The sequence below is a fragment of the Arvicola amphibius genome, chromosome 12 (assembly GCF_903992535.2).
Source record: "Arvicola amphibius chromosome 12, mArvAmp1.2, whole genome shotgun sequence".
Taxonomy (NCBI): domain Eukaryota; kingdom Metazoa; phylum Chordata; class Mammalia; order Rodentia; family Cricetidae; genus Arvicola; species Arvicola amphibius.
The window spans coordinates 4,440,693-4,468,346 of record NC_052058.2 but is presented as its reverse complement, the minus strand read 5'-3'; the positions used below and the strand labels follow the sequence as shown (position 1 = coordinate 4,468,346).

At 47.2% G+C, this 27,654-nt stretch overlaps 1 protein-coding gene across 10 annotated transcripts in view; it reads right to left on the bottom strand.

Annotated features, from left to right (window-relative positions):
• The window catches only part of Rps6kc1 (ribosomal protein S6 kinase C1), a 138,210-nt gene that overhangs the window by 7,074 nt on the left and 103,482 nt on the right, over positions 1 to 27,654 (bottom strand). For all 10 annotated transcript variants that reach the window (XM_038348894.1, XM_038348897.1, XM_038348895.1 and 7 more), the window contains 4 exons: positions 20,000 to 21,532; positions 19,639 to 19,728; positions 2,190 to 2,272; positions 933 to 1,028 (listed from right to left, as the gene is read on the bottom strand). In XM_038348894.1, the coding sequence (XP_038204822.1) occupies positions 933 to 1,028; positions 2,190 to 2,272; positions 19,639 to 19,728; positions 20,000 to 21,532 (1,802 nt within the window). The remainder of the gene's footprint in view (positions 1 to 932; positions 1,029 to 2,189; positions 2,273 to 19,638; positions 19,729 to 19,999; positions 21,533 to 27,654) is intronic.

The following is a 27,654-nucleotide window of genomic DNA, read 5'->3' as shown; positions in this document are numbered from 1 at the left end:
ATTTTTCTCTTCATATGTCCCCTTTTCTTTCTTTTAATTTTTATTTCCACTGATTTCAAAACATCCATATTCATTGAATAACATTAGTTCACTTAATTTGCCATTTCAAATCACTTGTTGTAAGACTCTCATGGGAGTATAAGCACCTCAGAGCTGAGAACGGCACAACAGAACACAACACAGTGCCTTCCCTATCAGACTCTCAGCCTCAGGACAGAGGCAGAAGTTAGGAATCGTCTCCTGAACACGCCTCTCAGACACCCTGAGATCCTGAACCTCCTGAGCATACATGGGCCCTCCCTCAAGATGTTTCAGACTTCAGAGCATTTGGGATGCCGAGGTTTTTTTTTTGTTAGGACTGCCTAGCCATAAAGTCTACACAGATACTACAGAACCCCACAGCCTGGAAAGCTCCAGTCACTATGGCTTGTGTTGTTCAACACAGTTATTAAATACAGGAGAATTAGCAGGAGCAGCTCACTGGAGCCCAGATCTCTGAAATACTGCACCTAAATTCTCAACAGTCTCTCTTCACCAGCACCAAGCCCGTCTGGGGCGGAAGGCCTTAGCGCTGACTTGACAACACCTCCCCACCCTTCTCCCTGTGCAAATGAGCATTAAAGAGTGGAGCAACCACTCAACAAATAGCTACACAGCACAATGGGGAATGGCAGCCCAGACAAGCCCAAAGCAATCTACTCTCACACCCCATGAATAGATGGAACAGACTCAATATAAGTCCCAACTTAACAGAAAAATCAGTTCCAACAGTTTCAGCCCTTCCTCTGATCCTACGAATATGCCATGCTCACTCTGAATGTAACAGTACATGAGTCTCTCCCACCTCCAAATAACTCCCTAATGGCTTTACTGCAGTGGGCTCTGCTGATCCGCAAGTCCAAGGTACTGACCCAGGGGGTTGATTCAATTACCTGTTGAATGAGTGAGCGAGCCTCCTCAGAAACGCAGTCCGGCATGTTCAAAGTGGTGTGGGTATTTATTCCTGCGGGGTGGCACTCCACCAGCGTCTGAAACAGCCAATCAGTTACATTTCTTATCCTGAGTCACATCACACCTTGCTATATCACGGGGCACACAGGTAGCAGCTACAGGGTGCTGACACCATCTAACGTGGAGGCACAGCCGTCAACACGGTGTCGCCGAGGCAGATTAGGCTGTGAGCCTAGAGAGATCTGCAAGGAGCTGACAGTCACCATGCTCCCGTCACAGGCTTGTGCCACCATCCCTTCTCCTTCGTAACCAGAAAGCTGAAACAACACACAGGCTCCAAAGAGGGAGCTGACAGCTTTTTTTTTTTTTTTTTTTTTTTGGTTTTTTCGAGACAGGGTTTCTCTGTAGCTTTGGAGCCTGTCCTGGAACTAGCTCTTGTAGACCAGGCTGGTCTCGAACTCACAGAGATCCGCCTGCCTCTGCCTCCCGAGTGCTGGGATTAAAGGCGTGCGCCACCACCGCCCGGCTAGCTGACAGCTTTGAAAGAACTAATGTTCTGGGGCATCTCTCCAGTGTGGAGTCTGTCCACCACCGTGCCTTAACGCGTGAACAGTCACATTTTACAGTTTGCCTACAAATGCCAGCTCCTGTGTACCACAGTGATCTTACATTGCTAATTCACACACTGAACAAAAGTGGGACCATGCATCTCCTCCTGGCTCCTCCCAGGAGACAACAGACACAAGACTCAGCTAAGGTCTATTAACCTCAAGCGTCAACCTTAAAAGTTCCTAATCGGAGCGAGCGCACGCTCTGTCCCCATCTTAGAACAGAGAGGGGAACGTACGGTGTAGGAGGAAACAAGCTACCTATTATGTCAACATTAACTTTTTAAGACTGAATGTCCCCTGGATTCAGATAAGAACCTGAAAGAATCCAGAGGACTCTAACACATGCCGGTGACAACCCCACAGATGTGGTTCTGCTAATGCTGTCTCACAAGGTGAGTGGGGGAGGAGCCGAGCCTCTCACTGAGTAGCTATGGTATAGCAGAGGATTGCCATCAATTGTTCAATGTTACAGGGCTTTTTAAAAAATCAGAATCTCGATAAATTCCTCTGCCTGCCTCTGACATTGAAGTTTTCCTCAGCCCCTGACTACAGGAAAGGCTAAAGCGCTTGACTTGGAGTCAGGGTGGCATCTGGATGCGTGCGCTAGGTGTCTGGGTCACTGCATACCTTGCCAGTGAGAAGTTCGAAGAGGACAGCGCCCAGGCTCCACCAATCACAAGCTTCAGTTTCTTCTGTGACTGCTCCAACCTCTAAACACACCAAAAAAGGTTGATATTAAAATTCCAGAGGTCAATTAAACTTTCAAAATTAACATGTATTAGCAAGGTGACCTTGTTAATGCTGAGAGAGCAAATACTAAACACTCATGGGCTTTCAAATCCCTGAAAGTCCCTTCTCTCTTTGCTCACCTACTGGGGTTGCATTTTTTTTTCCCCCGACACAGTCATACATTAAACGGAGACATTTGTTCTTCGGTTGACGGAGGGACACCTTCAAGACACTGTGCTTAAGGTTTCCTGAACCAACCAGATCAGCACTTGTTCCCTCTTTCAGATTCGAGGGAGCACAGCTGATTTCCCCTGTCAAACCATCTTTTGTTTTAGAAATAAAGACTCTTTGTAACCAGAAGGCACTTCAAAAATTACATAGGCCAGCATTAATCACCCCGTTAGAAACCAGGGGCACCCATCACCCAATGTCACATAAGAGCAGATGATCCGTCTCTCCCTTCATCTCTCAGCTTCTTTCACTGAAGAAGGAGCCTGTGAGATGCGAGCCCACTCATTCTGAAGTGAAGAAGAAATACTGCCTAAAGCCATACGCGAAAATGCTAGGGGCTTAGAACAGCCAGAGCCACTGTTCTACCTGTTCACTCCTGGAGGAACTCTGGAGCATCATCTTTCAGGTCGCTCCACAATGAGCACCAATTCCAAGGCTACAGCCACTAAATCCTGCCTGAGACCTTGTTCTTCCATAATGACAGCTGATTAGTCCAGGCCTTGCCAGGATCTGCCCTCTGACACCATCCCAACAAAAGCAGCTTGACTACAGGGAGCCTACGACTCAAGACAAGAATGTGCAGAAGTTTCTAGAGGGTCAGTGAGAACTTGAAAAGTAAGTGAAGCAAGCATAGGAACCCTGGTTTTAACCAACACTCTGCAGAGCCCTTAGGGGAGCCCTACACAACTCTCAGGACATCGAGCTTCAAGTCCTGAAGCAAGGGCTGAGTGACACTATCCCTCACACAGAGTACCAGATACGGGCCATTTCAGCAGCCTCTTGTTGCTTCTTTGGGGCTGCAAACACTCTAAGCATAACGAGCCCCATGCCATAGACCTTCCCAGCCGGTCTCTGCCTACAGGGCTTCACACCAAACCACAACCTCTGTTCTCCAGTGAGCTGATCTCGGCTACACAGCAGAGAAGAAACACACTAGTTCTTGCTAACTGTTTTCCAAGTGACTGAAAGACCACAATCCATCTAGCAGTGTGTGTGTAAATTGAGAAGAGCATGCACACTGCAGGACCATGTTGAGTGACATCTTTACATAGGACTGAAGTACACACATACACTGTTTTCAAACAACAGAATTCTGATTAAAGAGAATGGAGTGATAGAATTGACAAATATTTTAGGGACCTGCCTTTGGGGTGGTGAGATTTCCAATATTCATCAATGACATAAACATCTCATTGGCTCGATCTCAAGAGCGGAATGCGATGGTGAAAAGCAGGCGGCTGTGCAGGACAGGACTTGGTGTGGGAGGGCCGGGCGCTCCCTCCCACAATGTATACAAACTTGACATTCCCTATTAGAAGGCTGGACCAGACACTGGAGGCCTGGCATGAGTCTCAGGTCTCTTCTGGAATGGGTGAGTTTGATCTGAGGATCTATGCGTTAAATTTTGCTCTGCACTCCGCTACTCAGGTCTTACTCTGCAGGCCTTGGGAGACACACGTCCTGGGAGGGCTCTGTGTCAAAGCTGCACCACCCCCACCGCCACACACAGAGCCACTGCCACCTTCAGAAAAGTGCTCTGAGAAACGTTAGCTGGGGTGTGTGTTCCCAGAAGCCGTAGGAAACAAAGAGGAATGGTCACAGGTGTGCAAGCATATGTGACCCTTTGCACACTTCCTTTCCAGACCACATGGCAGCTTACATGATTACCTGCTCAGAATCCTTGCACAGCATCTCACGGCCAGTCAGTTACATTTAAATGTCTTGCTCTGGCATAGTTACGTAACCAGACCTCCACGCAGGGTCTCAGCCTATCCCATCAACCAGTACGAGTCTGGAAGCAGCATAAATGGGGCTCTGTATTGGCCCAAATGCTCCACGGACTCTGCCACACTGTTAAATAATGTGACTCTAAAACAAGCTTCCCCGCCAGCGCCCATAGGAAATGTATACTTTTTCTCTATTCTGCTTCTTTCAGCATAGAGTTGGTAGCCATGTGTTACTTAGTTTTATTAAGGTTTTACCAGTTCAGAATTCAATACCAACGGGACAGATCAGACACCCACTTAGAATGCACTGGTAGCACTCTGCCCTCTCCATGCATAGACACTGCTATACTAGACAGCAATGGGCACAGCAGCCATACAACAGCCCACAGTACTAGACTAACTAGTGTGTGTATGTGTGTATATAATTCTATAATTTTATACACACACACACACACATATATATATAAACTAGGCACCCTAAGTACTGGACTGTGTTCCATACTTCAATCACTTTGAATCTGCTAACGATATACAGAGAACTTATTTGCATGGAATGACTATGAAGACAGAGATATTATCTCTCTGTGAGCAGGCAGAAGGACACCTGACCCAGCCAGCTCAAAGAATGTGGGAGTCAGAAGATGCCTTTTAGGATCACACAACTTGTCTGAGGAGCTCCAGACTAGAGCCATGGATAGTCCCATCTCCACTTGCAGTCTTGCTGAGATGGGCCTGCACCACTAATATAACACATTTTACAAGGACACCCCTGCAGTCGGACATCCCTGGGTGGAAATTTTCAGGTGGAAAATCACGAGACAGACCGGGCATATCCTTTTCTGGGTTGTGGACTTGGCCAGCTAGACCTACAATGATGTGGGAGGTCCTTCTGTATATGTGTTGCTTTTATTGGTTAATCAATAAAGAAGCTGCTTGAGCCTATGACAGGGCAGAACAGAGCTAGGCAGGGAAAACTAAACTGAATGCTGGGAGAAAGAAAGTAGAATTGGGAAGAATCCATTTAGCTGCCAGAGGAGACCTTACTGGTAGGCCACAACCTCGTGGTGATATACAGATTAATAGAGATGGGTTAATTTAAGATGTAAGAGCTAGCCAGAAATATGCATAAGCTAATAGCCAAGTGGTGTTTTAATTTATACAGTTTCTGTGTAGTTATTTTGGATTTGGGCAGCCGGGAATGAACGAGCAGCCTCAGTCAACACTCCAAGAGCAAGATGCATCAACTTGAATGCTTTGAGATCTGGTCATGTCAACCTGGTGTTTGACAGGTAGATAGCTTCAGTGAGTGGGTAGTGATCCCATGGGAATGAAAGGAAGCACAGTGGCCTCAAAGCCAATCCTTTCTCACCTTTGGGGGTTCACTAGCTCATCCAGGATGCACAAGGCACAGATGCTGCGGGGACATTCTTGCACTTTGCCCCAGAGCTTGCTGCTGTCAATCCTCATTTCTTCTTCCATCCTTCCTTGATTGTCACCTCTGCCACAGCCTACTCTCTTCCCTTCCTGTCCCCATCTCTTTACCTCTCAGCCACAACGACCTCTCTCCTCTACAGGCTCCCGGGCCTCACACTAGCTTTCAGTACTATGACAGTACTCTATCTGACATCACTCATGGTTTGTAGTCTCCAGCCTAGGCTGGCCAGCTTCCTTGCTTATGGCTCCAAAATGAAACAAACCCTGGCAGGGGTACATGGTGAAGCAAAGATCTCACCTCATAAAGACCAGGGAGCAGAGACAGAGGAGTTGAGGACAAGACACACCTCGCCATCACAGGCCTTCAGAAACCCATTTTCTCTACCAGGATCCCAGGCTCCAAACAATACCAACAAGTCAGCACCCATCGGCGGGACACTCACTTGCAAGATCATGCAACCCAGCCACTTCCCCACAGCCCAGCAGCTAGCAACCACACCTTAGCACACAGCCTCAGAGAACATTCCAGATTCAGATCGTAAGGGGCCTAAAGGGACTGCTGGCCACCCGAGAACCTGTGGGCAAGAATATAAAGGCCACTGAATTGTTTGGGCTTCTGACCGGAGCGGCTGGTGTACACCACTGTGTACAGCTTGCAACACTCGGAAATGACTTCGCATCAAGCGGGGGCTGGTTGATGTGGTGTTGGCATTGTGAGCCACTGTGCCTGGTTTCCTAGGTGACTCGAATCTACAACAAAGAGTTCTGCACACAGGTAAGATACAAAGAAGGACTTTCTAGCAGCTGGAGGCTCAAATGTTAGAACAAGTGAACTAAGTTCTCACTGAACTCCTGTTTCACGGCTTTAAACAAAGTATCTCTCCTAATTATTGCAATGAATGACGTTGGCTGCCTTTTTAATACCCTTGAAAAACAATTACTCCCAGATTAAGATTTTAAGATATAAGATGGAATTATACTGCTGAAAAGAAACTGAGGTTTTCGTGGTTGTCAAACCCACCGCTCTAAAACTGCTTTTCTTGCAAAATCTTAAAAATATTAAAACTCTAGCACAAAGCAAGGGCAGTGATTTCACAGACAGCTACGAGACAGTTCGTACATTCACTGCAAGAACAGAATGTGGGCCCGCTCAGATGGCTCAGCAGGTAAAAGGTGCACGCACCTGGTACTCACGTTTCTAAGAGGAAAGCCGGATGTTGTAGCTGACGTCCACAACCCCAGCACTTCCGGAATGAGATGGAAGACTGGCATATCAGCCAGGGCTCAGGTGAGAGCAGCACTGGATCCAGGACCCTCCTTACTGCAGCGCTCTCCCAGGCCCCAACATGAGGCTAAGCAAGATTCTAATGCAGAGAACTAAGGAAATGCACAGAAAGCTGGAGCCAATTTTATGCGCAGGTGACAGGAAAGCAGGAATGCCTTTTAGACCTAAGTCCATTTGAAAATCCTTTGAAGCATGTCGAAGGCCACCCTACCGACTTCAAAATGGCTTCCTTAGACACCCCAAGGGTCTGACTTCCCATGTGCCCAGCACCACTACCCCATCCTGTCTCTGCAACTTCTAGGCTGGGTGATGTCCTTGTTTGCCACAAGTACAGTGGTCTCCCAGCACTGAGCAAAATGGCCAGCAAAAACTAACTTCCCACAAAAAAATCCTTAGGCTCTCATGAAAACATGACAGGACGGTGGCCCCTAAGAATCAGAGGTTTTGTCCGTGCATCACGGAGACAAAGGACGGGGCTATGGCTCTGAGGCCGAGCGCTGCTCTAAGATGAGGACCCCTGTTTCTTCCACCCCTTCCACCTCTAGTGACGTTAATTCCATCTTCCAGAAATGAGCTTTCTACAGCGCTTATGAGCTGTTCTCATAGTTCCTCCCCCTCCATTAGCTTAGATGCCAAGGGGTGGATAATGCCACCATTGACAAGTGTGCTCCAGTCTCTGTGTCTGCCCGCATACGCCCTACCAGCAGCCATGGCCGCCCTCCTTCCTCCCCTCAGAACTCACTGGTGGCCTGGGCAATGAAGGTGAACATCTCACAGTGTGAAGCAGAGTGGCTTAGATTATATTTCAGCTCTTCAGGAAAAAAAAATGATGATGACAGCATCCAGCACGTTCAAACAGTTAATAAACTCTGGAGTTTCATTTAGTACAATCCATTCTAGTTCATACCTTCAGTATAGAATCTTAATTCCTACTAAAGATTCAAGCATCACATAAACGTGATATAAACGTGGGGTATAAACGTGGATAGAACAGCAAAGACTACAGGACCAGAAGCGAGATGCCACCCTTGTCTTACTAGTGCTGACTGTATCCAGAACTCTCAACAAGTCAGGATAGTTTTCAGAAAAATAATATGGTCTGTAGTGGTTTAAAAAAAATGCCCCCCAAAGGGAGTGGCATTATTAAGAGGTATGGCCTTGTTGGAGGAAGTGTGTCACCATGGGGATGGACTTTGAGATCTTTTTTGTTCAGAGTTCTCTCAATGTAACTGTCAGCCAACTTCCTGTTGCCTGCAAGATGTAGTAAGCACCCCCAGCTCCAGCACCATGTCTGCCTGCACTCCGCCATGTTCCTCATCAAGATGATAACGGACTGGCCCTCTGAAACTGTGAGCAAGCCACCCCAATTAAACGTTCTCTATATGAGAGTTGCCATGCTCATGGAGTCTCTTCACCGCAAAAGAAACCCTGACTAAGACACGGTCTCAGCAATGCGACCACCAAGGCTGAAACACGGAATGAGAGCTGCTTAGCTATAGTGGCATTTCATTTGCATTTTAATAAATAAAACTTGCCTGAGGTCAGAAAAACAAATTAGCCTTCTCCCAGCCCAAAATGACTGTTTGACCTGAGTCCAGAGGTGTGTACAGTGAGCAGCTCCTAAGACATAAAGGAACAGAAGCAGGAAGTATGGACACACTTCTGAGCCCATGGTGGTGGCAGGCCTATGATCCCAGAACTCAGAGGCTAAAGCCGAGGAGCACCAGTCTGTTTACAAAGAGAGACCCTAGGGCTGGAGAGATGGTTCAGTGGTTAAGAGCATTGGCTGTTCTTCCCAATGTCTGGGAGACCCCGCCCCCACCCGCCCCTAAAAAGAACTGTTCTCCAGCCACACAGCCAGCGCAGCCGCACAGAGACTGAGCCCAGTGCACACTCACAGGCCTGAGGAAATGTGCAAACACTGGGGACAGAGCTGCCGGCCCAACACGCAGAGTCAGAACCACCTACACACCTGCAGGACCAGGCCTGTGACTCCACACTATGCAGTCTGAACTCAGAGTTTAGCAAAAGCTCAAGTCAAAACTAAAACTAAAGACAGAGCTAAAACTCTGCTGGGAGCCATGCTTGAAAGTTGAGAAAACAAGAAAATGCAAGTTAAACTCACTCAGGCTTTGAGTGAAAGCCACCTTCCTATAACGCTTCACACAGATGTGTCCACTGTGCGTTTCAAACAGCTGTGGTCCTCCAACTCAGAACGCGCCTTACTCTTAGAAGATGGTAAACTGCCTTCCAGGGAGCAAGTGCTTCACAGCCTCTCCCAGCACACGCTCTTCTCACCAGGCTTCTCTAAGATGGCAGGAAACCAGTAAATTGAAATTTTTCTTAAGAGAATTTTACATGTAGAAAAACTCTACTTTAATTTAGGATAACTATTTAAATACACCTCCTAGATTGAGGCATCATAGCTCAACCTATAATTCCAACCCTTAGTAGTTCGAAGCAGGATGATTCGCAGGTTTGAAGCAAGTCTAGGCTACACAATGAGTTCCAAGTCGTCTTGGCCTACAGTATAAGACTGTCTCGAAAGACAAACACTCACACAGCACCACAACATCCAAGGATCACATATCTACATATCTACAGATATATGAATATGCTAGATTGTTCTTAGCCACACTCTTAAAAATATGTAAAATCTTAGAGACTTTACTTCTTTTCTTTCCCAAGGTAAAAACAAAACTTGATGAAAAAGCAGAAGTCGTGGCAAGTAAACTTTTTAAATGATACTTCCATTAAATCAACATTCACAGATCAAACGTCTCACAGGTAACGTCACAAACATCTATCAGACGGATGGATCAATTTTAAAGCCACAGGCTCACACACTGCACGGAACGATAGCGTACTCTCTGGAAAAGGGAGAATACAGCTGTCTGATACTACAGGATGCTCTTTTTTGCAAATTGTCAAAAACGAAAACTGTCTAAGTGTCTGACTTGGTGTGTGTGATGAGTGTGTGTATACCAATGCTGACTATACAATCTAAGTGTCTGACTTTTCATGTGTGCATGTGTGTACATGCCAAAATTGACTACACTGCGTGCCTGCCCTTGTATATATACCTGCATGCGTGGCTACATGCATGGTAGCTACAGTGTGTGACCTTGTGTGTGTGTCATGTATATATGCCTGCATGTGTGTATGTCAGTGGTGGTTATACTATCGAAGTGCCTGACCTTGTGTGTGTGTCACATGTAGATGCCTGCATGTGTGCATGTCAGTGATAGCTATACTATCGAAGTGTCTGACCTTGTTTGTGTGTCATGTGTATATGCATGTAAGTGTGCAGGTTACAGGTTGGACGGTTGGACATCAGTCTTCCTTGTGGGCTCTCCACTTACTTTCTGAGACAGATCCTCAACGTACCCGAGATGGCTCAGCTTGGATAGCCTGGGTGGCCAGGGCTCTCCGGGAACCCACCTGTCTCTCCCCACACCCAGCGGTGGGGTGACAGAAATGTTCCACGGCACCTAGCTTTTTATGTGGGTGCTGGCGGTCCAAACCCAAGCCTTGTCTGTGCAGCAGGAACGTTCCCAACTGAACCATCATCTCCACAGACCCAAATAACTGGATAGTCTTTGGGGTCCTAAAACTCCCTCTTGGAAAAACAACCAAGAAAAACACATTATCTTTTAGGATCAGAGAGAAACAATATAAAAATAAAAGCAAAATTTCATTAACTTAATATTAAGCACCATGCACACACTTATAACAGTGGGGGCAGAGGGAAGCTCGCATATCTAAATTCTTCTAAGATTTTTAAGTATTTTGTAAAATTTAAAATAGTCAAGATTTTGTTAAGTTCTAACAAGAGAGCTGGGCATAAGCAGTGTGCGTGGATAGCAAAGAAAGGTGGTTAATCAAGCCATCTGTCACTAGTGACATGTGAACCAAGGGAACAAGCATCCTCTCCTGCTGCAGCATCCCTCAGCTAGCGCTGGGAAGCATTAGTCCCACGCTCCCACACAGACAAGTTCTCCCTGCAGCATCTGCTGCTAATTGAAAGGGACTAGAATTACAGAATCCTAGTCAATTTCTCTCGCAGCCCTGGCTGTGTGTAAAGATTTTCTATGCGGGGCGAAGCATTAGTCTTCCACTCCAGCTGACGACCAAAGAGCAGAGAGAAAGACGCCGCCTTGTAAGGACTCGGCCGCAGGAAGAGGTCAGCGAAGCTCGTCTAGAGTTAGCTCAGTGCATTTCTATTCTATAAATACGACCAGTTGCCTATGAAGATCTATTAACAGCCTAGTTAGTCAATTGTATATGTCCTCTGTTGGAGCAGTTTCCTTTGATATAACTTCAAAAGTAGCTGTCAATATTATACCAATTATGTCTTTATTTCTGGCTCCCAGGCATAGTCCCTGGGACACAGGAGGCATTTAATAACTGTTTGTTGAATACATATTCCATTTGCATCTTATAGCACTGTTCATTCATGGCATTCAAAGAATCACAAAGATCCTAGAATGTTTGTTTTAAGTGCCGTGATCTATCTCAAGTCCTCTGCACGTTTACCCCGTGCCAACTATGAAGTTTAATGGCAGGTGGGACATAGGTTAGAGCCATAGGAAATGGAGTCAAGCAATTGCTAACTGCAGCGCTGTGAGCTAGTTGATAGTGGCTTCAACTGGGGAGCGGAGGGATACCTCCTAAAGCTCCCTGGCAGAGCACAGTGCTGCCTCTGGGTGGCAGTTTTCTCAGCCGCAGGTGGCACGGGTCTGTGACAGGAAAAGGCTGGCCAACACCAGGCAGAAAGAAGATGGAGAAGTCCAGGATTCCTGGCCCCGCCCAGTGTGAGGACCCAGCCCCTGATGCTGAGAAAGCTGCGGCTAGCAGACTGGCTCTCTGGGGACCATGGCTGCCAGGGTTTTGTTTAGTGTTTTTGAAAATCACAGACAGATACACTAAGTTTGGGGTACTACTCTAGATACAGGAAAATATTTTTGGGGGGAGTCAGGGGTTAAGACAGAGCCTTACCCAAGTCATGCTGACCATAAACTCAAGACCCTCCCATCTCTACATTCCACACGCTGGGGCCACTGGGGCTAACAGGTCCAGTTTAGAGCCAAATTTTTTAAGTTCTCACAACTAAGACAAAAATTTACAAATGAAGGCAGAGCAGTAAGAGTCAAGCTTAGTTGCACTGAAATGAGTGTGCCTAGGATAGGAGCACCCTGAGCTACACCCTCTACCCCAGTCTTCAAAGTCACATTTCATTACAGGTCTGGGTGGTCCCTCTCATACCTATAAACTAAATTATCACAGCTTAGCAGCTATTCACGGGGACCCCAGGGTCAATGCCAATTCATCCGGTCAGGTGAGACTAGCCTACCTAAGTGATCATAACTGCAGATCTTAGTTTGCAGACAGGCACATCCACCCCCCCACCCCCTCGCCCCCTACTTTGACAGGAACATTCCGTTCCTCTGTCTTACTCCAGAAGCTGTGTTTCCCAAGCTCCCCAGCACTGCTCCGCTGCTGTACGCAAGGCACATCCGGCACTCAGGGCATGAGAACAGTCTGAAAACATTCAGGTGTCCCTGGAGTCACGGGGCTCTAACCAGCGAGTGTTACCCACGAAGACTGTGGCTGTGCCTCCCTCCTTCCTCCCAGGGAACACAGCACAGCCCTCCTCCACCTCACACAGGCCCTCTCTGAACTCACCGTGGGACTCCAGCCCCTTCCTGCCTCCTCTCCTAATTCAGCTGGTGTTAGGTTTCTGCCCCCACCCCAGGGGCTCCTGTGGGGTGGCGAGCAGGATAGGACCATAGGCCTCACTAGCTGGCTCAGGCTAGGCTTCTCCCACTTGCCTGGCAACCACGTTCTAAGCTTTCCTGAATTATCCACACAACTTGAATCAAAATACTTTTTGATTTTGCTTGATTCAGCACTCTGGGGCCAAAAATCACTTCTTCATGGAGTTTATAGGTATCGGTACAAGTCATTTTCTTGGGAAATGAAATAAGGGATGGGTAAGTGCCATGTGGTTTCTGGGTGACTGATTATGATGATAATTCCTAGCGCTACAGTCTTGCTTCCTCCCTCAGCCCACATTCCTAACAGGAGAAACCAACGGCATGCTCCATTCTCCACTGACGATCTCACAGCATCCACTCTGAATGGCCATCGGGCGTCACAGTGCTCCCGGACCAAAGCCATTACAGGTGGGGGATGAGAAGGCTGAGAAGAGCAAAGTGACAGGCACAGCTCTGGGCCGGGCTAGTCAGGCCAAGGGCAGCACCCTCTGCTGTAAGCGAGCTTCTGCAGCCCCGTCCGCCTTGCCGCCATTAACTTTTGAAAACCTTAGCATTTCCGACATTATCTGAATAGAGTATTTATGAAGAACTGCTTGGAAGGAATAAGCCTTCAATGTGGCGTGGAGACTGAGACGGACAAGACTGTATAGGAAATAAAAATATGGTTTCAATGAAAGCAGCTACTCAAAAGCTGCAGGACTTGGTGCCTAAGATCCAGCACTCTAGGCCAGCAGGGGCAGGGTTGCTCAGTGGGGACAGAGCTTGCTGCACAGATATGAAGACCTCAGTTCAAAACTACAAACCCACTAAAAGTCAGACACACTGGGGGCAGCAGTGGACAGAAACAGGAAGACACCCACGGGCTCCCTAGCCAGGCAATCCAGCCTAAGGAAAGACTGTCTCAAAAACAATGTGGGAAGCAATTGAGAGCACACCAGATTGTCGACCTCTAGTCTCCACATGCACACACACCCATGTATACATGCACACGCACGTACATACGCACACGCGCATGTACACACACACTCCAAGATTCAGCATTCTATCTTCTCTGCTAATTATCGGAGGCAAACAAAAGCCCCCTTTTTCAGTCACGCCAACTGCAGCACCAAGGTCAGAAGCATTACTCCGCAGCTTCTGCTTCCCAGGACCTCATCTCTGAAAACAACGCATGCATCAGATCACAGGTTAAATCAACCTCTTAAAGGTCCAAAGTCTGGATATCAGACTCCCCAGAGTCTGCGTGCTGAAGGGCTGGTTTCCCACTTGGCACTGCAGGAGGCCAAGGAACTCCTAAGAGCGGAACCTGGTGCGAGTGTAGGCCACTGAGGACGTGTCCTTGATGAGGATTGCAGGATCCAGCCGTGAGGGGGTTTCTGCCCCCACACACTTCTGTCATGATGTACAGAAACAGGGCCAACTAAGCCTAAGCTAGAACCTCCAAAACTAAAAGCCAAAATAAACCTTTTCTCTGTGTATTGACTTTCTCAGTTGCAGCCGCAGAAAGCAGACTAATGCCACCGTCCCCATGGAATGCCAGGCTGTGTCTGGCAGTGTGTTTCAGCACTGCTCAGTGAACACATCTATTGGCCACCGTACACGTTTCCTAATTCTGACAGCTGACGTGTTTCTTATGACACACACATGTGTACAGCACTTGGCCACCAACGGCAGGAGCTAAGCTCTTCAGTGCCCACTGGGACCTTAACTCAGTGAGGGCGACAGACCAAGTCTGGGTACATGTGAGGTGCTGGGGTCCTCTTGGGATCTGGGAGGATCCCAGGGCAGCAGAGCCTCAAGCCCGCCTGCGCTCACTCTGTCCTCTCTGTGGCAGCAGATGGGCTTCTTCGCCTGGACAGAAATGACTTCTGACCTGAGCCCCTTTCGCTCTGGCATACGGTGGAGAACAAGCGAGAAATTCCCACTCTTTCCTCTCCTTGGAAGAACAGCCTGGCTTCACAGCGAGAACTCGAGGCAAAGGATGGAAGACACGTGCTGAGCTGTCCCAAAAAGTACAAAACATCCACGTACCAGGACCTACTGACCAAGTGTTGCATCTCAGCTCAGCACACCTTAGCCACAAACACAACTCAGCCTTGCCTTCCGTTACTTTCTTAAGCAGAGGAAGAAAGTCTCCGGGACCACAATCACATTCCCTGCCTATGTCCTCACTACTTCTGAATGCACAGCTTTAGCTGTTGTCTTGTTCCTGTCTGCTAAAGTCACTCTAGGACCCTTACAGTTAAATAAACCTCACTTCTTTAAATAATTCTGATTGCTGCTGAGAACCATGCATTCAAAAGTGTCTGGCTTCTTCTTCTAGATGAAAATGTTTTCAATGAAGCTCTCGTTTCCACTGTAAATAGTTTATATAAAAACCCATAGGTAAATAAAAATATACACTTTTAAAAAAAGTAAAAGTACACACTTTAAAAGTCTTCCAAGTAAAATAGTTCTTTTAGCTCTGCTGGTAGGTGGGTCTCACACTGGACGAGCTTGGATTCCAGCTGAATTTTGTATAAGAAGGGAGGGTGTCATGTGATTGACACAGGTGATTGACACATTCCTATCAACAAATCTATTTACTACTACTCTTGAGTGCTGAAGGTCTTAGATTACCTGTCCAAGATCATATACTAGTGAATGCCGGCTCTGGGACCAGTGACGCTCATGGCACCTGAAGCTACACCACAGCATCTGGTGGTCTCCACATCTGGGACCAGGGATTCTCAGTGGCACCTGAAGCTACACCACAGGATCTGGTGGTCTCCACATCTGGGACCAGGGATTCTCATGGCACCTGAAGCTACACCACAGCATCTGGTGGTCTCCACATCTGGGACCAGGGATTCTCATGGCACCTGAAGCTACACCACAGGATCTGGTGGTCCCCACACTTTCACACCATCCCTGGGCTGACTCTCCTATCAAACACCTGGCTATACTGCTGAGTACTACACTCGGCAAGAAAGAGATAGCAGGGAAACATATCAGAGAGAAGGTCAAAGGGGACTCCTCCCCTGAATATATTCCTGGACGATCTGCAGGGGGCTGGGGGAGCGTGGGAAGGAAGCACGTGACTGTCATGCTCTACACTGAAGTCTGCAGTCACTTTGCAGCGTGACTTCTGTGTGTTCCACTTTTTGCTGTCAGCTGTGAGCTGTCCTCAAGTGTGAAATCGCCTGACTGAGGAAGCGAAGCTGTCATTTGACATCTGGGAGCATGGAGAGGGGCTGCAGTGAAAAATATGGTGGGGCTTCTTCCACCCATGCACACGCTCAGTATAAATTCTCCAAGACCATAAGGATTCTGCAAGAAATATCAATGTAGATTTCAACTATTTAAAATTAAAGCCTCATAGCCAGGCGGTGGTGACACATGCATTTAATCATAGCACTCTGTCGGCAGAAGCAGGCAGATCTCTGTGAGTTTGCAGTCAGCCTGGTCTACAAGAGTTCCAGGACAGGCTCCAAAGCTACATAGAAACCCTGTCTCAAATAAATAAATAAATAAATAAATAAATAAATAAATAAATAAATAAGTATTTAAAGCCTCCTAATGGGGTGGAAAATAAGAGTGAGGGTCACACAGGGACCTGTCTGAGGGGACAATGGGAATGTGAGGGAGAATATTAGCTTAGTAACTAACACGTGACTAACCCTGCTCACACACTCAATTTTCAACCAGCCTTTGTATTTTACAGGGTAAGAGTGTACGTTCTATTTCCTGCTGCCTTTGATGGTGAGAGTCGAGACTGCTAAGAAAACACTACCTGCAGCCCACAACATCGTATTTGATACAGCCCGCAACATCGTATTTGATATAGCCTGCAACATCGTATTTGATGCAGCCCGAAACATCGTATTTAATTTTCCTATTACACTAAAAATGCTGTAACAAAAATTATTCTGTGCTACCAAGTGAAAAAAATGTTTCAAATCCTTGGGCCAAAAGCTTGGAGAAGTTGTGGTTTCTGTAGCATTAGAAATAAAATCAGAGTTGCTACAACCAAGCGGTCTGTAGAGAGGTGCACAGCACCCTGGCTTCTCTCCCAGTGTGCCCAGGAGCTCCTGGGGGATGGGGTACCTGGAGGGGGACGGGTGCTGCGGCCCTGTCTACCTGGTGCACCACTGCTCCGCTTTCTTCTCTTTCTGCCCTGGCACGAAAGGAACCATTTACCGTAAATGGTGTCTGTTTAGTAAGACCTTGCTGGATACCCGAAGGAGCAAGATGCCTCTGAAGGACAGCTCTGAGCACAGGGCTGGGTCTGATGCATGAATTCGTATTCTCAAGACCCTCTTGATAGAGCCGCAGCTGCAGCCATTTAAGGGCCAGCTTTTTCAGAGACGGAGACAGAGACAGCTCCGCGGTTTTTGTCTTTGTGTTGTTGGGTCTGTTTTCTTTAACATAAGTGGACGATTTTTTTTTTAAGTTCTTAGTTTTATTGCAGAAACTTGTGAGCCCTGAACTGCCTCAGTGGTGCGCATGGCTGGAGGGCTATGACTTTAAATCTAAGATCACAAAGTTGGCAGAAGCAATTCTTAAATAACAGAAGGTGATCATTTGCATTTCAAAATTTATCTATCTTGCTTTTCCCCTCAATTAGACCAAAACATGTTGATTCCCAGGTTTCTGTGAGTGTTTTCTGGTCTAAACTTATTTATAGAACAGAATAATGGCCCCCCTGCTAGTCTGGCATTTGCTCAAGTTTCTGTCCATGTAAATCGAATCTGTTACTGGAAAATTTTCTCAAAATACCAAGGCACAATCCACAAGATAAAAGGATACACTGATGGGATAAAACACAGGCAAGTGGGTGATGGTTTTTGGACAAACAGGTGCTAAGGATTCCCGGGAGGGAGGGGGAGCAGGTGAGCTGTATAAGCAGAGAGCAGGCAAAGCTCCTCCTTGCCCTCTGACCTTTACTTTCTGCTGGACGGGAGCTGCTCGGGTCAGAGGAGGGAAGAAGGAGGGACATGTGCCTGTGCCTGGGGACTACTTACTCACTGCCCTGTGGTCAGCACAAATTGGCCCACTACCACTGCTCCCTCCCAGTGAGAAGGAAGCCGATCTGCACACAGGCAGCACTGCTGTGTGGCTCTAAGTTGGGCTCTGCACCTCACTCCCCTGCCTCTCCGGGCTTGAGGTTGTGTTAGCATTAGCGGGAAGGACAGAACCACTCTTTGGTAAGGCCGCTCCCGGTCTGTTTCTCCTTGTTGTAACATTGATCCGTCCAAGGGCTGGAGGGACTCCCCTGCTGCTCATGCACTGAGCAGCTAAGCAGCTGGAAGGTGCAATTCTTTCATGCAAACAATTACAACAAAGCCTCTGTTTGGACTACAGTTTGGCTGAATTTTCCCCCCAAACACTGTGAAGGACAACAGCCTGGAAGAGGCCTGCAGAGAGGAAAGAATCCATTAATGGTGCACTGCCACCTGCTGGCCAAATTGAGGAGTAGCACTCCCGGAGAAACGAAGTTGGGACTTGGAAACCCGTAAACACCAACAGTCAGTACCTGAAACGAAGAGTGTATATGGAATAGTTTTATCCCAACATATAGGTGCTCTCAGATGCTAAAGTAGAGCTGGCCTTGATGTGCTCGGGTGGCAAAATAGCCCAACAGCCACTTTTCAGAAAGGAAGTCCCAGCTGAGCAGGCAGCAACAGCATCCGGAACAGGAAGACCACAGCATTCAGCTAACACACACAGCACTGGACCCCACTTCAGCATGCACTCACAGGGCCTCCCTGACGTAAGGTGGTTCTAACACGCCCAGGATCCAGTATAATTAATAATCATATTATCTTTATTAAAACCCGCTCGTGCTAGCGGGTACCAAATTAGAACACAGTGCCTATGAACTCGAGATCAAGGGATTTCACTACATTTCTCATGACTGACTCCATTAACTACACAACAGTATCAGTTCCAAGCAGCTGTTAGAAGTACAAAGTCTGAGGATTTGCATTATGAGTTGAAAACTTGCTTTTCCTCAGCCCAGCCACTTTTAACAACGAAGGTTTTCCCCTAAAAGTGATCAGGCTCTTGCATTCCTCATGATCATTTCCCACAAAGCTGAGGCCAACAAGGTTAACAGCAACCCGAGGGTGAGCTAACACAAGCTAAACCTAATGCATGCTGTCTGCTCCATCGGCTACGACGCTTGGCGGCCAGCGGGTGGGTAATGACTCAACTCCTCCTCTAGAGACGCGAGCTTGGGACAGGAGAGGAAGCTGTGGATTTGCACTGACAAGAGAGTAACTCAGATCCAATCTATATGCCCAGCTATGGCTGCCTCAGAGGCCCTAATGGCCACAGCAATGCATCCGTAATGTTAAAAATAAAGAGCAAGCAGGAAGGGCAAGAGAGACTTGAGCCAAGTATGCGGGCCCTTTTAAAGTAGAGGAACATGTTTGTTATGGTCTCAAATATAGAATGTCTTAAAATGTATTCTCAACTTCCAGGACAGTTCATCCCTGAAGGCATACTGCATCAAAAGAACTCATTTTACCCACTGTTAGCCTTGGGAATTTCACTGACATCTTAAGAAAACTTAATAAAGTTCACCCATGTGAAGAGGCTCAGGGGACATACGGCCTTGCTTCAGACACTTCAAAGAATGCAATGAGTTTCCGAAGATACATAAATGCTTTTAACGAGGGCAGTAAGTGTACACATGTGTGCATGTATACACACACACACACACACACACACACACACACACCTCTGGGCCACAGACAGCTCGATCCCTTACGTTTCTTCTTTGGAGGGCTGAAGGATGAATGAGCAGACCCAACACATACGTCAACCGCCAGTGCAAAACACAACTTGTACAGAGAAGGAAGAGCCACGAGCCCCTTTTCGAGTGAAGCGTTTGAGGAGATTGCTCTAACCTGGGGCACAGTACATTCTCGCTATGGCCTCGCTGTCACAGGAATCTTCGACCTCACTCCACCTGCTAAAATACGTTAGCTGAATGTGTCCTAAAAACAAAACGACAGGAGAAATCAAAACATTTTTCTCTTCCATTTTCTGCAGAAGCGAACTGTAATTACTCCTTTTGTAGCTAAAAACAGTATCATTAAGAATAATGGCATCATTAAGTACTAGAAGCTATTACTGGGGGTGAATTTGCCGCACTGATAATGAAGCTCTAGACAGGAAATGAAGATACTAATTACAAGATAAAACGCCTACTCAGTTAATTGGAAGCAACAGCGAATAAAAAGAAATGCATTTGCGCACGTTCCTGACCTCCATCATTCAATAAGATGTTGTTTGGGTTCAGATCACGGCACACAATCCCCTCCCTGTGCAAGGCGTCAAGGGCTACCACCATTTCAGCTGCCCATCTCTGAATGCAGCCCTCTGGGATGAAGAAGCTGGAGCTCACTGCTAATTTCTTATCAAGGTCCTCAAAAATCTGGTGGATTTCCTTCTCTCCTCCCAGGGCTAGCACACTTTGCTCCTTGGTCTCAGAGTCTCTCTGAAACAGAGAGCGTGGTTCCTCTTTAGCCTGCTCTGTGAACAGTAACACTTCCTCCACTGTGGCACTGTCTGTGTGTGCACCTGAGTGTGGACTAGAAATGTGGAACGGGCTTTCTCCCGGGTCATGTGCAGTGACCACTGCCTCCACTTGTTCCAGCCCTTCAGACTCGGGATACGAACTAGTTAACAGAAACTGGTCTCCTGAGCTACTGCGATCAACAGCAGCTGTGAACAGCACCCCGAGATCTGCCTGAACATGGTGCTCTGGCATCACACCACAGGCCAGGGACCTAGTGGGATCACTCAGTTCCTCTTGGCCTTCTTTCCCCAGGCCGTGGCACTGCTCAGAACTCAACCTGAGGCATAGAACATCCGGGGCTCCCATCAGTTTACTTCCCAGCCTGCCCGCACCGGCCTGTGAAAGCTTAGTGGGGTCCATTGCTGGAGCCTCTTTGGTTGGCTGCAGTTCACCAGGTAGGTTTACCAGAAGGTCGGGCCTTCCTTCCTCAGCACCACAGACATCCTCAAAAGCGGCTTCTTTGAATGAAATGACTGGGACGGAGTCGTCTGAGCCCCTGCTGATGGAGTCCTGAGCTTCAGTCTCCCCCTTGCTTTCTCTGTCTCCAACTGCAAGGGGAAGGAGTGCTTTCAAAGGTTCCGGCTTCAGACCATGCAACTTCTCGCCAAAATCCAGTCCCAGGAGTTCACTAGTGCTGTCCTTACTGTCAATCCTAAAGAACTCCATAGGGCTGTTTTTCGACATAGTGAGGGAATGGGACGTCTGAGGGGAACAAGCTGCTCCTGGATCCTCATCTCCAGGGAAGAGCTTGAGCTGAATGCTAGGGCTCACACTATCAACAGCAAGGGGTGCTGGGAAACTCAAAGCAGCCCGGGTATCCGCACTCTTCCCTTCGGGCTGCACGGCAGACTCCTCATTCAAAGACCCCGGGTCGATCTTCTCCTGCCCATACTCATTGCACAAGGTCAGGTAGCCAGCTGTGCACTCCTCCTCGGAGCTGGAGCCCGAGTCAGGCCACTTGGGAGAGCTGTCCTGGCCGTCGTCTTCCTGGTTGCTGTCCTCTTGAGAACTCGGGGTGAGACTCGCCTTCAGCGGCAGGACCTTCGGCATGCCCCCCATGTCGCTCCCTCTGGACTCAAAGCTGCTGCTGTCCTGGGGGCTGGCGCTTGGCTGCTGCAGGCGGACACGGTGTGGCAGGCACGGTTTCATCTCCTTAGTGTCGAAGCTTTCCTGAGAACTTCTGTTCAGAAATTTACTGACGTAGGACCAGAGCTTACCACCTGTGAACAAGTACAACAGCTAAGAATTAAGATCTACACTGGGCCATACTTGAGCCGTGGAAAAAAAGATAAATATTAATAATTAACCAAAAATAGGTTCATTAATATCAAAGATCCAACGTGTTGTCAGAGAAGTTAGTGCAATAAAACGTGACACTCTTCTCTAGAGTTCACTGCTGCTAAGATCTACTGCAAGTTCTACTGCTAAGTACTACTGCAAGTATGATACAAGCACATCTCCTGGTGCCAATCATTTTTTAAAAATTACAACCTATTTCTTCCTGTAAAGGGAATTAGTTGTAATCCCCACAAAGTTAAAATCTTTAAGTTAAATGTTTAGTCTTCTGCTTAGGTCACAGCTTGTCAATTAAAGACTTTTTTTAAAGACAATTTGCTACTTAAAACTGTACACTATAGTATACAGCAACCAACAGCATCGCTCCATTCTGAAGACGCCCAGTCCAGAACTGGAGGGGGGAATCTGACAGCTGGTATATAATTATGTCTTCATAAGTGACATGTTTATTTTACCATCTTCTGCCCCTGGCACATGTCATGTGTTTTGTATGAACAAATACAACTGGGGAAAATTAGCTGGGCAATTCTTCATAAGGTGAGCCACCAAGAAAAGAACACCCAGGAGTGTGTTCCCATACATACCTCCGGACCCAGAGCCCACTGACATTGCAGAAGTGAGACCACTGACATCAAACGGACACGAAATAATCCAATATGTCCCAACAATGCTGACTAGGTAGTTGCTTACTATAGATTTCTTCTTATTTTAAGCATTAAAAACTCAAAATTAGAGAGGCAGCCTAACTAGAATCTACATTTTAAAAAAAAATCACAGAAACCATAATGTATTAAACGTTTAATAATTAAAAATCATACCAAAAGAAATGTTCACTAAACCTGGCGCCAGCGTCTCAACGAGTGTACAAATGCGCCTTCAGTGAAGACAGAGACGGCTCCCAAAACTGGGACGTGAAGGGGAGTCAGGACAAGCGGGAGGGCTCAGCTGCTGCCAAGCCTGAGAACCTGAGTTCAATCCCAGCGACCCACACAAGGGCAGAAAACAGCTTCTGCAACCACCCTCCCGGCATGCACACCACAATGTGCATGTCCACACACACAACAAATACATACATCAATTCTTAAAAAGAAGGAGTTAAAATGAGCCTCCCTACTTAGACAAAGAGGATAAACTTTCAGATCGATGTTTATCTGCAGTTGGGCATCATATATAAGGCAGCTAGATCAAAATAAATAATCATGAGCAATTGACCACAGGCATAAAGTCATCAAACCCGTCCAGGAAGCTTCTACCTCACGGTTCCCTTCAAGGACTTCAGAAAGCCGCAAACCACCCTGCCCTGCGCCCCGCAGGGAGAGTAGTGCAGGCTGTGACTGCCAGTGCCAGTCCCAAAACCTCACCTCTTTCTCTCTGCCTCATGCAGTAAGTTACCCCCACTTTAAGGACAGCACAGGCAGTCTCCTGCACATCTCCTGTCCTCTGTAGAGTGCATTCAGGACTTCCGAGCTCCCTGTATACACACTAACATTTAAGGATCCACTTTGACTTTCAACTGACTGCCGCAATCTTTTGACAACAGTAACCATTGTGTGGAGCTGTGAAGGTGAAGCCTGGATTTCACTGGAGACCCTAAGATGTTGGAGATGCCAGAGCTGTGGACTACCTGCTAAGGAGAGCTGCAGACCAGGTGTGGAACCAGCTCAGACAGAAGTGCGCTGCAGTCAACAAAGCTGAAAGGAGTCGGAGATCTGAAGAGCCCTTTGACATCAGCCATGGAGATGCGGAGTTTGGAGTTTGCCCAGTCTTAGTACGGGGCTTCCTCACTGGGCCTCCTTTCCTCCCTTTAGGAATGGTGACATATATTCACCACCATTTCATTTTGAAAGTATGTGATTTGCTTTTTTATTTTGACTTTACAAGGGATTACAGTTAAGAGATTGCATGAATTCCAAAAGAGACTTGGGACTTTCAAACAATGTTGAGATCCTGAAAGACTATCGGGACTTTTGAAGTTAGACCAAATGCATTTTTGCATGATATGGCTACAAGCCTATGGGGAGTAGAAACTAGAATGTGGTGGTTTGAATAAGAACGGCCCTCATAGGTATATGAATTTGAATGCTTAGTCATCAGGGAATGGAACTATTTAAATGGATTAGAAGGACCAAGAGGTGTGGCCTTGTTGGAAAAAGTGTGTCACTGGGGGTGGCTTTGAAGTATCATAAGTCACACTAGGCCAGCAGGCCAGCAGTCAGCCTCTCCCCCTCCTTCCCCTCCCAGCTGGGTCAGGATGTAACTCTCAGTTACAGCTACAGCACCATGATGACAATGACTAACCTCTGAAACTGTAACTGCTTTCTTTTATAAGAGCGGTCATGATCATGGTGTCTGCTGGCAGCAACAGAGCAGTGACTAAGACACCAAGAATTTAATGTTTACCAGCCTCGCGTGCGGCTTCAGCGGCACAAGCCACGCATGCCCGAAGCCATGCGCTACAAGCCACGCATGCCCGAAGCCATGCGCTACAAGCCACGCATGCCCGAAGCCATGCGCTACAAGCCACGCATGCCCGAAGCCATGCGCTACAAGCCACACATGCCCGAAGCCATGCGCTACAAGCCACGCATGCCTGAAGCCATGCACTACTCCTTCCCGCTCACATTGCAGAACTCTGTCATTTTACTGCTGTCTCCTCTCATGGACAGCAAGACCGTCACCGCTGCAGGAAAGAATCTACCTAGCATGTAAAACACATTTAGTAAGTAGCTATTAAACTGAGCTATAAATATATGACATCTTTATAAGGTTTTTCAAAAGCTTTTGTTGAAAATGTCTATAAATACAAATTGTGTTATCTGTAAGGACTCACACGCTCTTCCTAGGATACAACTCATATATGGCTTTACTGCAAAATTCTTAGCAGATGCCCAAGAGTAAGAAAAGCAGAAGGCACAAAACCAGCACCATCTCTGCTCCCACCAAAGACAGACTACTGCCCACTCCTTTATTCTCAAGCTTCCACTCATGACTAACATGGCATCCTACAGACGTTTTCATGGGAAAATGAGTTTAAATTGCACAGCATGGCCACATGGCAGGTTTATAAAACAGCTAAACACTCCTTTGCTACTGAATATTCTCCAGTATAGTCTCCAGTTCTTTACTGAGACAGGACCCCGGAAGTGAGAGTCGTCAAGAAAGAGAGAGGTCTCCTAGAGCCAGGCTGGCCTGGGACTGGCAAGTAGAGGAGAAGACCCTGAATCTCAATCCCCACCTCTAGCTGGGGCACAGGTCCTGAGATCACCACCACGTATGTGACAGCAGGCTGGGGAGTGCACATGCTGGCTGCTGCACTGCCCTACCAGAATGCCCTCTGCAGGCAAGGAACAACACAGCACCTCCTTAAGCAAGCTGCCTGTACTAGACATTAGCAATTAGTTATTTTATTAATCATCATGCCATCCTGTTTAATTTCCACTGTTTTTACCATTGGGTAACAATCTTAAATGTGACTGTTGGTGTTTGTGGAACCTTCTGGGCTCACACAAGTTCTCTAACATGAATTACAAAAACTGGGTTTCCAGACAGGGAAGGGGCTGTCTGGGCTCCTCCAGCTTCACTCTCGGCATCCGTGTAGAGCAGAGCTTGGTGCAGATCACATGCTCTCCTGCACCGCTAACCGTGAATCACACATCCAGGACAAATCATTCCTACAACACTGAGCATGGTCTGCTTTCTTCAGAATCAAGACCCACCCTAACAAACAAAAATAGATCCCCAAACATCAACATCATGACGACAACATTACCTAAAAACTGTAGGTCATTAAATCTCTAACATAAGTAGAAAATACCCAAAATATTGATCATTCTAGCACATCAAACATAAGCGATATTTTCAAGACCCCTTTGAAGCATAGGAAATTGCAGTTATTGAACCATCTTAAGCTATAAAATAGTAACTCATAATGTTTAATTAAACCCCCCTGTCTCTCATTTTAATTTATTGGTTTTCTACAAGACTGCACAGTAAATGTGTGGACTTGCCTGAGTGGAATTAGAACTTGGATTTAACACAGATGATATTCCTATAGCAATGGGAAAACTCACCTTTGACCTAGAAATTCCCACTTCAAGATATCTGCCCGACAAATAATTATTAAAAACAAAACAAAATTAAAATGCACAAAGATATATACATGCAAGTAACTGAACAGTTCACAATACAAGTAGGAGAGAAAGAGTTGCATCTTGGGAAATGTGTAGAACCACTCTGCAGTCATGCATGCTCACCACATGCCTCCACCCTAAGTGACATGCATGCTCACCACATGCCTCCACCCTAAGAGACATGCATGCTCACCCATGCCTCCACCCTGAGACATGCATGTTCACTACATGCCTCCACCCTAAGAGACAAGCATGTTTACCACATGCCTGCCACCCTGAGAGACATGCATGCTCACCACATGCCTCTACCCTGAGAGACACACATGCTCACCACACGCCTCTACCCTGAGAGACACGCATGTTCACCACACACCTCCACCCTGAGAGACATGCATGCTCGCCATGCGTCTGCCACCCTAAGTGCTGTACATATGTAGCAATTTAATCTTCTGTAGGTCCTACTAAGTGCATAGTCACCTTGTCTCTATTTTGCAAACCAAGAAACTGAGGCACAGAGGCTAAGCAGTGTGCCCAAGGTCACAGAACTGGTGACAGGGAGACAGAACTCACACTCATTGACTAGTCCTTGCTCTGTATTCCAGACTGGCTTTGAATTTATAATCCTCCTGCCTCAATCTGGGATTATGGGTAGCACTACACCCATAGAACTCTTTCTTCGAAAGAGAGAGAGACAGAGACAGAGTCAAGCCAGTCAGTCCATCTCACTATGAACCCTACCTAGCCCTGGCCTGGAACTCACTGTGTAGACCAGGCTGCCTTGGGCTCACAGGTACACAGGTATGCGCCTGACTCTGCCTCTTGAGTCTGGGATGAAAGTGCGTGCCACCACACAGTGTACATGACCTTTTATAACACAGCTCTGAATACACACAGAGAGGTGTCTGGTGTACATTGCTAAGATGACAAGCAGACCAGAGGCAACATTAAGACCTGTTTACATTAAAACACAAAAACAGAAATACTGGGCACAGTGGCTCAGGCCTGTTATCTCAGCACTATGGAGCTGGGGCACAGAAGGAGACTGTGCCCATAGGAGAAAAGAAGCATCTGCTTCTAGGGCCAGGGCTGAGCATCAGCGCAAACAGGAAGGCTCTTTTCACATCTACAGAGCTAGAGTCCATATGCTAATAATTTGAAACTCAGATAATAGAAAGAGGTCTGGTGGAGAAGTTCCTTCACGGTCTGCTCTGCTCTCATAGCCTAGGCTTCTAACCTGCTCATTCCTTTTTCCCTGAGACCCTTCCACACACTGAGCATTCCGCTGGTCACCAGGCTGCCTCTGAAGAGCACTCTACAGCCTTCCATCTCGGGGACGTTAACACTTACAGCCTTGATGGAACTGCTTCCCTGCCTTGACCCTCAAGGAGAGTTAAGAAGAGCATTAAAAAGAAGTGAATGTTTGAAGCCTGTCTTCTAAGCTTGCTCTTGGACACAGGACTATAAGTAAGCTAGGCAAGTGCTCTACCACTAAGCTGTGTCTCCTGCGGCCCTCCTGACAATGTTTCTGTCGTAGCCACTTCTGTCTTGGTATTAATAAGCATCCCTAGAATTGGGAGCCGGCTCAGGCAGAAAAGTGCTTGCCGGGAGATCTTGGGGACCCTCATAAGAAGCTGGGGGTGGTGGTGGTATGCTTGCTACCCCAGCACTTGGAAGATCCCTGGGACTTGCAGGCTAGCCAGGCCTCCCTGGCAAACTCCAAGTAAGAAACCCTGTCTCAGCAGCACAATGTGGACAGCTCTCTACAGTTGACATACATGCACACACACTATCTCCAATTCCTGTGTCCAAAACTGAAGCTCTGGTTTTTCTGACTCCATCTACTTTCCCTACAACTTGCAAAAAGCCCCTCTTCAATGTTTTGAGCCAATGACCCTGGAAATCCTGTCAGTCAGTTC